The sequence below is a fragment of the Entelurus aequoreus genome, linkage group LG25 (assembly GCF_033978785.1).
Source record: "Entelurus aequoreus isolate RoL-2023_Sb linkage group LG25, RoL_Eaeq_v1.1, whole genome shotgun sequence".
Lineage (NCBI taxonomy): Eukaryota > Metazoa > Chordata > Actinopteri > Syngnathiformes > Syngnathidae > Entelurus > Entelurus aequoreus.
Genome location: NC_084755.1, coordinates 40941367 through 40951298, shown reverse-complemented (window position 1 = coordinate 40951298; position 9932 = coordinate 40941367). Strand labels below are relative to the sequence as shown.

Sequence of the window (9932 nt, the reverse complement as noted above, 5' to 3'; positions counted from 1 at the left end):
TTATTTATGTATATTACTATATTGTAATACAATAATATCAACAATATATTCAGTATATTACTATATTAAAATACAATGATATTAACAATATATTCAATATATTACTATATTAAAATACAATGATATTAACAATATATTCAGTATATTACTATATTACAATACAATAATATCAACAATATATTCAGTATAATACTATATTGTAATACAAAAATATTAACAATATATTCAGTATAATACTATATTGTAATACAATAATATTGACAATATATTCAGTATATTACTATAATATAATACAATAATATTAACAATATATTCAGTATATTACTATATTATAATACAATAATATTAACAATATATTCAGTATATTTATTTATGTATATTACTATATTGTAATACAATAATATCAACAATATATTCAGTATATTACTATATTAAAATACAATGATATTAACAATATATTCAATATATTACTATATTAAAATACAATGATATTAACAATATATTCAGTATATTACTATATTATAATACAATAATATCAACAATATATTCAGTATAATACTATATTGTAATACAAAAATATTAACAATATATTCAGTATAATACTATATTGTAATACAATAATATTAACAATATATTCAGTATATTACTATATTATAATACAATAATATTAACAATATATTCAGTATATTACTATATTATAATACAATAATATTAACAATATATTCAGTATATTACTATATTATAATACAATAATATTAACAATATATTCAGTATATTACTATATTATAATACAATAATATTAACAATATATTCAGTATATTACTATATTAAAATACAATAATATCAACAATATATTCAGTATATTTATTTATTTATGTATATTACTATATTGTAATACAATAATATTAACAATATGTTCAGTATATTACTATATTATAATACAATGATATTAACAATATATTCAATATATTACTATATTAAAATACAATGATATTAACAATATATTCAGTATATTACTATATTAAAATACAATGATATTAACAATATATTCAGTATATTACTATATTAAATACAATAATATCAACAATATATTCAGTATAATACTATATTGTAATACAAAAATATTAACAATATATTCAGTATATTACTATATTGTAATACAATAATATTAACAATATATTCAGTATATTACTATATTATAATACAATAATATTAACAATATATTCAGTATATTACTATATTATAATACAATAATATTAACAATATATTCAGTATATTACTATATTATAATACAATAATATTAACAATATATTCAGTGTATAAAGCGTCCTGTCATTGATTGACCTTTAACATCTGCTTATTTACTCTAAACATGTCCATAAACACAGCACCTGATCTGCGTATTTGGATATTATTACTGTACACTGGTAAAAAGTGCTGTATTTTCTGGACTATAGAGCACACCGTATATAAGTCGCACCCACTACATTTTTGAAGAAAATATTTTCCATATATAAGCCGCACCGGACTGTAAGTGGCAGATATTTACGTTGTGAAATGAGTTATTTAGACAGAAATATTCTGTAAATGTTTATTTACATACCTTAATGGTTTTCAAACGGGCAGTAAAACGGCTGATCAAACAAAACAGAAGTCATGGTCATGGACCCACTAGCTGCGCAAGCTAGCTCTCCAATCAGCTAATCAGACTCAATAACTCCACGGTGACGTTTTGGTGAATTCACAAAACTGAAACAATACAAAAACAATGCGATTGTAAGTTAATAATACTAACACAGACACTAGTAGACGTGTTAGCATGTTAGCTAATGACGCTAGCTTCATTACATTGTGATAGCACGTACAAATTAAACACTCCTACAGACATCACACATGGGACACTTTAGTAAGTAAGGATTGTTTTAGTTATATTGTAAAACTTACAAACGTTGCTTGGATGATGAATGAAGAAATCCAAACGAGTAGAAACGCTATGGACGGGTTTTGCTTTCAGATTGAGGAAGTAGATTCTCAACTCAAACTCGTCCAAAAGACCTTTTAAGTCCTCTGCTTGGGTTTCATGAAACTTTTGACCACAAAACGTTAGCAAAAAAAACTAAAATCGATCAATTAACCCTGCACCGTTTTACGAGCCGCAGGGTCCAAAGTGTAGGGAAAAATTTTCAGGTGTTTGGGCTAATTGTGTTAGCATATTAACTAATGACACTAGCTTCAAGACATCATCACACATGGGACGCTTTAGTAAGTCAGAAAATGTTTAGTTATATTGTAAAACTTACAAACGTTGCTTGGAGCGATGAATGGAGAATCCATACGAGTAGAAACGCTATGGACGGTTTTTGCTTTCAGTTTGAGGGCAAAACAGGCACAAACAGTAACACACCTTTTCAGTCCTCTGCTTGGGTTTCATGAAAACTATCCAATTAATTAGCGGGAAAAAAACAAAATCTATCAATTCTCCCTGCGCCGTTTTACGAACCGCAGGGTCCAAAGTGTAGGGGAAAAAATAGCAGCTTTTAATCCGCAATTTCGGGTGTTTGGGTTAATTGTGTTAGCATATTAACTAATGACACTGGTTTCAAGACATCACACATGGGACACTTTAGTAAGTCAGAATAGTTTTAGTTATATTGTAAAACTTACAAACGTTACTTGGAGTGATGAATGAAGAATCCATACGAGTAGAAACGCTATGGATGGTTTTTGCTTTCAGTTTGAGGGCAAAACAGGCACAAACAGTAACACACCTTTTCAGTCCTCTGCTTGGGTTTCATGAAAACTATCCAATTAATTAGCGGGAAAAAACTAAATCTATCAATTCTCCCTGCGCCGTTTTACAAACCGCAGGGTCCAAAGTGTAGGGAAAAAAATAGCAGCTTTTAGTCCGTAATTTCGGGTGTTCGGGCTAATTGTGTTAGCATATTAACTAATGACACTGGTTTCAAGACATCACACATGGGACACTTTAGTAAGTCAGAATAGTTTTAGTTATATTGTAAAACTTACAAACGTTACTTGGAGTGATGAATGGAGAAGCCATACGAGTAGAAACGCTATGGACGGTTTTTGCTTTCAGTTTGAGGGCAAAACAGGCACAAACAGTAACACACCTTTTCAGTCCTCTGCTTGGGTTTCATGAAAACTTGAATTAATTAGCGGAAAAAAACAAAATCTATCAATTCTCCCTGCGCCGTTTTACGAACCGCAGGGTCCAAAGTGTAGGGAAAAAAATAGCATAATTTGGTGCTAATTGTGTGTGCATCCTTAGCCTTCATCTCGGTGTCGGGCGAGTGTCCCCTCCACCTGGACGAGGTGCGTCACTTCCTCACGCTGTGTCCGGAACTCTCCATGGGCTGGTTCGAGGAGGGCCGGCTGGTGGCCTTCATCATCGGCTCGCTGTGGGACCGCGAGCGCCTCGCCGACGTGAGTCACCCGTGCTTGAGAATGTGTCGGACCCCCCCCCCCCCAACTGACCTGTCCCGCGTCCTCTAGGAGGCCCTGACCCTCCACAAGCCCCGCGGCTCCACCGTGCACATCCACGTGCTGGCGGTGCACCGCACCTTCCGGCAGCAGGGCAAGGGTCCCATCCTGATGTGGCGCTACCTGCAGTACCTGCGCTGCCTGCCCAGCGTGCGGCGCGCCGTGCTCATGTGCGAGGACTTCCTGGTGCCCTTCTACCGCAAGTCGGGCTTCAAGGCGCTGGGCCGCTGCGCCATCACCGTGGGCAGCCTGAGCTTCACGGAGATGTGCTACCCCATCAGCGGCCACGCCTACATGAGGCGCAACAGCGAGGCCATCCGCTTCCCCGCCACGCTGCTGACCGTGCCGCTGCCCGTGCCGCCGCCCGACGCCCAAGACCCCGTGGACGTATGATCCGGGAAGTATTCCACGTTTTGTTATAGCCTCCTTCCAAAATCTAACACATTCGTTTTTGTCCTCAAAATTCTACACACAATGTTACTATGGCAACGTGACAAATGTAAGAAAATGTTAAATACGTGCTCGCTCGCTGGCCACTTCATTAGGTACCTTTGCCCAGTCATAGTGGAAATAGATGGGAGGTGTAACCAAAATGCAAATGTAACCAGAAAAGCTCGGATTGTTGCTAATATTGTCATTCATTCATTCATTAAGTGACGTCAGAACAAGTCAAAGTCCACAATTTAAACAGTTTGTTCAAGTAGTGTTGATGAAAGTCACTTTTATGGTTGAAAAACAAAATGGCAGCAATTTTACTGTAAAAATAACAGTGGTACCTTTTTTCTATTTACAGTAATGCACTGTAAAAACAACGATTTTTATGGTAAAAAATTTTAAAAACTGCAGCTCAGTCGCCAGAATTTTATCATAAAAATAAAAATGGGACTTTTTTAATTTACGGTAATGCACTGTAAAAAAAAAAAAAAAAAAAGTCGATTTTACGGTAAAAACCTGGCAGCTCAGTCGCCCGAATTTTACGAGAAAAATAAAAGTGGTGCCGTTTTTTTAATTTACAGTAATGCACTGTAAAAAAAAAAAAAATGTAATGTAGATTTTACGGTAAAAACCTGGCAGCTCTGTCGCCAGAATTTTATCATAAAAATAAAAATGGTACTATTTTTGATTTACAGAGTGCACTGTAAATAAAAAAGTAGATTTTACGGTAAAAACCTGGCAGCTCAGTTGCCAGAATTGTATCATAAGAATAAAAGTATTTTTAAATTTACAGTAATGCACTACAAACAACAATGTAGATTTTATGGTAAAAAATTAAATAAAAACTGGCAGCTCAGTCGCCTGAATTTTACAAGAAAAATAAAAGTGGTGCCGTTTTTTCAATTTACAGTAATGCACTGTAAAAAAAAAAAGGAGAAAAAAAGTAGATTTTACGGTAAAAACCGCCAGCTCAGTCGCCCAAATTTTACCAGAAAAATAAAAGTGGTGCGTTTTTTGAATTTACAGTAATGCACTGTAAAAAAAAAAAAAAAAAGGAAAAAAAAGTAGATTTTACGGTAAAAACCTGGCAGCTCAGTCACCAGAATTTTATCATTAGAATAAAACTATTTTTGAATTTACAGTAATGCACTGTAAAAACAACGATTTTATGGTAAAAAAATTAAAAACTGCAGCTCAGTCGCCAGAATTTTATCATAAAAATAAAAATGGTACTATTTTTTAATTTACAGTAATGCACTGTAAAAAAAAAAAAAAGAGTAGCTTTTAAGGTAAAAACCTGGCAGCTCAGTTGCCAGAATTTTATCATAAGAATAAAAATATTTTTGAATTTACAGTAATGCACTACAAACAACAATGTAGATTTTTTGGTAAAAAAAAAAACAGAAACCTGGCAGCTCAGTCGCCTGAATTTTACGAGAAAAATAAAAGTGGTGCCGTTTTTTTAATTTACACTAATGCACTGTAAAAAAAAAAAAAAAATTAAATGTAGATTTTACGGTAAAAACCTGGCAGCTCAGTCGCCAGAATTTTATCATAAAAATAAAAATTGTACTATTTTTGATTTACAGAGTGCACTGTAAATAAAAAAAGTAGATTTTACGGTAAAAACCTGGCAGCTCAGTTGCCAGAATTGTATCATAAGAATAAAAGTATTTTTAAATTTACAGTAATGCACTACAAACAACAATGTAGATTTTATGGTAAAAAATAAAATAAAAACCGGCAATTCAGTCGCCCGAATTTTACCAGAAAAATAAAAGTGGTGCCGTTTTTTGAATTTACAGTAATGCACTGTAAAAAAAAAAGGAAAAAAAAGTAGATTTTACAGTAAAAACCTGGCAGCTCAGTCGCCAGAATTTTATCATTAGAATAAAACTATTTTTGAATTTACAGTAATGCACTGTAAAAAAAAAAAAAAAAGTCGATTTTACGGTAAAAACCTGGCAGCTCAGTTGCCAGAATTTTATCACAAGAATAAAAATATTTTTGAATTTACAGTAATGCACTACAAACAACAATGTAGATTTTTTGGTAAAAAAAAAACAGAAAACTGGCAGCTCAGTCGCCCGAATTTTACGAGAAAAAGAAAAGTGGTGCCGTTTTTTTAATTTACAGTAATGCACTGTAAAAAAAAAAAAAAATTAAATGTAGATTTTACGGTAAAAACCTGGCAGCTCAGTCGCCAGAATTTTATCATAAAAATAAAAATTGTACTATTTTTGATTTACAGAGTGCACTGTAAATAAAAAAGTAGATTTTACGGTAAAAACCTGGCAGCTCAGTTGCCAGAATTGTATCATAAGAATAAAAGTATTTTTAAATTTACAGTAATGCAGTACAAACTACAATGTAGATTTTATGGTAAAAAATAAAATAAAAACCGGCAGCTCAGTCGCCCAAATTTTACCAGAAAAATAAAAGTGGTGCCGTTTTTTGAATTTACAGTAATGCACTGTAAAAAAAGGAGGAAAAAAAGTCGATTTTACGGTAAAAACCTGGCAGCTCAGTTGCCAGAATTTTATCATAAGAATAAAAATATTTTTGAATTTACAGTAATGCACTACAAACAACAATGTAGATTTTATGGTAAAAAAAAACAGAAAACCGGCAGCTCAGTCGCCCGAATTTTACGAGAAAAATAAAAGTGGTGCCGTTTTTTTAATTTACAGTAATGCACTGTAAAAAAAAAAAAAAAAATTAAATGTAGATTTTACGGTAAAAACCTGGCAGCTCAGTCGCCACAATTTTATCATAAAAATAAAAATTGTACTATTTTTGATTTACAGAGTGCACTGTAAATAAAAAAGTAGATTTTACGGTAAAAACTTGGCAGCTCAGTTGCCAGAATTGTATCATAAGAATAAAAGTATTTTTAAATTTACAGTAATGCACTACAAACAACAATGTAGATTTTATGGTAAAAAATAAAATAAAAACCTGGCAGCTCAGTTGCCAGAATTGTATCATAAGAATAAAAGTATTTTTAAATTTACAGTAATGCACTACAAACAACAATGTAGATTTTATGGTAAAAAATCAAATAAAAACCGACAGCTCAGTCGCCCGAATTTTACCAGAAAAATAAAAGTGGTGCCGTTTTTTGAATTTACAGTAATGCACTGTAAAAAAAAATTTAAAAAAAGGAAAAAAAAGTAGATTTTACGGTAAAAACCTGGCAGCTCAGTCGCCAGAATTTTATCATAAGAATAAAACTATTTTTGAATTTACAGTAATGCACTGTAAAAAAATTAAAAAAAAGTAGATTTTACGGTAAAAACCTGGCAGCTCAGTTGCCAGAATTGTATCATAAGAATAAAAGTATTTTTAAATTTACAGTAATGCACTACAAACAACAATGTAGATTTTATGGTAAAAAATAAAATAAAAACCGGCAGCTCTGTCGCCCAAATTTTACCAGGAAAATAAAAGTGGTGCCGTTTTTTGAATTTACAGTAATGCACTGTAAAAAAAAAACGGAGAAAAAAAGTAGATTTTACGGTAAAAACCTGGCAGTTCAGTCGCCAGAATTTTACCAGAAAAATAAAAGTGGTGCTGTTTTTTGAATTCACAGTAATGCACTGTAAAAAAAAAAAAGAAAAAAGAGTCAATTTTACGGTAAAAACCTGGCAGCTCAGTGGCCAGAATTTTATCATAAGAATAAAAGTGGTACTATTTTTAATTTACATTAATGCACTGTAAATAAAAAAGTAGATTTTATGGGGGGAAAAACTGGACGTTCAGTTGGTAGAATATCACTGTAAATATAACAGTGCTACCATTTTTCAATTTACAGTAATGGACTGTAAAAATAAAAATGTTATATTTTATGGTAAAAAAAAAATTGGCAGCTCAGTCGCTCGAATCTTATCATAAAAATGAGAATCTGTGATATTACGGAAGTGAATGATGTTCGAGTGGAACTGAAATGCTAACGTTAGCATGCCGACACTTGAAATGTTATAAGTACAAAGTGATATAACTGACACGTTGGCAGGCAAAATTAGCTGGAAAAAGCTAGCATACATGCTAACAGTTAGCATGTGTCACATACCGAGTTTAATGACTGCCAAAATGGCTTTAAAAATGAGCATGCTAACAGTTAGCATGTGTCATGTACCAAATGATATGACTCTGCGGTAAACGGTTGCAAAATTAGCAGATAAAAAGTTAACATGCTAAAGTTAGCATGCTAAAACATTACTGTAAATGTAACAGTGCTACCATTTTTATTTTCATTTACAGTAATGCACTGTAAAAATAACCACCGGAGATTTTACATTAAAAAAAATAAAAACATTGCCAGGAATTTACCTTAAAAAGAACACTGCTACCGTCTTTTTGATTACTTTAACGTCCCAAAAACGGTATTTTGCGGTAAAAAGAAAACTCTCAGCACAGTTGCCAGAATTGTCCTGTTAAAATAACAGTGGTATCGTTTTGCTACTTACAGTAATGCACTGTGAAAACAATAATACATTTTACGATGAAAGGAACTGGCAGTTTAGTCACCAGAATTTCACCGTAAAAAATACAAATATAATTGTATTAAATGGTGATTATGTCCAATTATTAATCTACAGTGATCTTGTGAATAATGAAGTTTGACAACAATAGTTTTTAAACATGTAAAATATCCAAATGGCTTCCTCTGAACTTGTACTGTAAATATATGATAAATATATAAATATATACTATATATGATCGATAGATATTGATCATTAGAACGTCTTCTTGTGTGAGTCGAAGTAAACGTGTACCTAATGTTCTGTCCAGTGTGCTGTCAATGATACAGTAGAGTATTATATATATATATATATATATATATATATATATATATATATATATATATATATATATATATATATATATATATATATATATATATATATATATATATAAAGAGAATACAACAAATCCTTTTCAACTTATATTCAATTGAATAGACTGCAAAGACAAGATATTTCATGTTCACACTGAGAAACTTTCTTATTTTTTTTACAAATATTAGCTCATTTGGAATTTGATGCCTGCAACATGTTTCAAAAAAGCTGGCACAAGTGGCAAAAAAGAGTGAGAAAGTTGAGGAACGCTCCTCAGAGATGAACTCGGGTCCAGCAAAGCGTTTCCGGGTGTTGTTGATAAATGGCTGTGGCTTTGCATAGTAGAGTTTTAACTTGCACTTACAGATGTAGCGACCAACTGTAGTTACTGACAGTGGTTTTCTGAAGTGTCCCTGAGCCCACGTGGTGATATCCTTTACACACTGATGTCGTTTTTTTGCAAATATTAGCTCATTTGGAAATTGATGCCTGCAACATGTTTCAAAAAAGCTGGCACAAGTGGCAAAAAAGACTGAGAAAGTTGAGGAACGCTCCTCAAAGATGAACTTGGGTCCAGCAAAGCGTTTCCGGGTGTTGTTGATAAATGGCTGTGGCTTTGCATAGTAGAGTTTTAACTTGCACTTGCAGATGTAGCGACCAACTGTAGTTACTGACAGTGGTTTTCTGAAGTCTTCCTGAGCCCATGTGGTGATATCCTTTACACACTGATGTGGCTTTTTTGCAAATATTAGCTCGTTTGGAAATTGATGCCAGTAACATGTTTCAAAAAAGCTGGCACAAGTGGCAAAAAAGAGTGAGAAAGTTGAGGAATGCTCATCAAAGACTTATTTGGAACATCCCACAGGTGAACAGGCTAATTGGGAACAGGTGGGCACCATGATTGGGTATAAAAGTAGCTTCCATGAAATGCTCAGTCGTTCACAAACAAGGACGGGGCGAGGGTCACCACTTTGTCAACAAATGCCTGAGCAAATTGTTGAAGAACAACATTTCTCAACAAGGAATTTAGGGATTTCACCATCTACGCTCCGTAATATCATCAAAAGGTTCAGACAATCTGGAGAAATCACTGCAGGTAAGCCATGATATTACACACCTTGGATCCCTCAGGCGCTACTGCATCAAAAAGTGACA

At 32.8% G+C, this 9932-nt stretch overlaps 1 protein-coding gene across 2 annotated transcripts in view; it reads left to right on the top strand.

Annotated features, from left to right (window-relative positions):
• Positions 1–8770, top strand: part of LOC133642940 (serotonin N-acetyltransferase-like) — a 21699-nt gene extending 12929 nt beyond the window's left edge. The window contains exons 3-5 of one of the 2 annotated variants that reach the window (XR_009824628.1): positions 3290–3444; positions 3514–4682; positions 5033–8769. Coding sequence is in view for 1 of the 2 variants with exons in the window: in XM_062037364.1 (XP_061893348.1) it covers positions 3290–3444; positions 3514–3894 (536 nt within the window). In the remaining variant the exon portion in view is untranslated. Of the gene's footprint in view, positions 1–3289; positions 3445–3513 lie in introns of both variants that reach the window. The other variant, XM_062037364.1, reaches the window with a different exon arrangement.
• The last annotated feature ends 1162 nt before the right edge of the window (positions 8771–9932 follow it).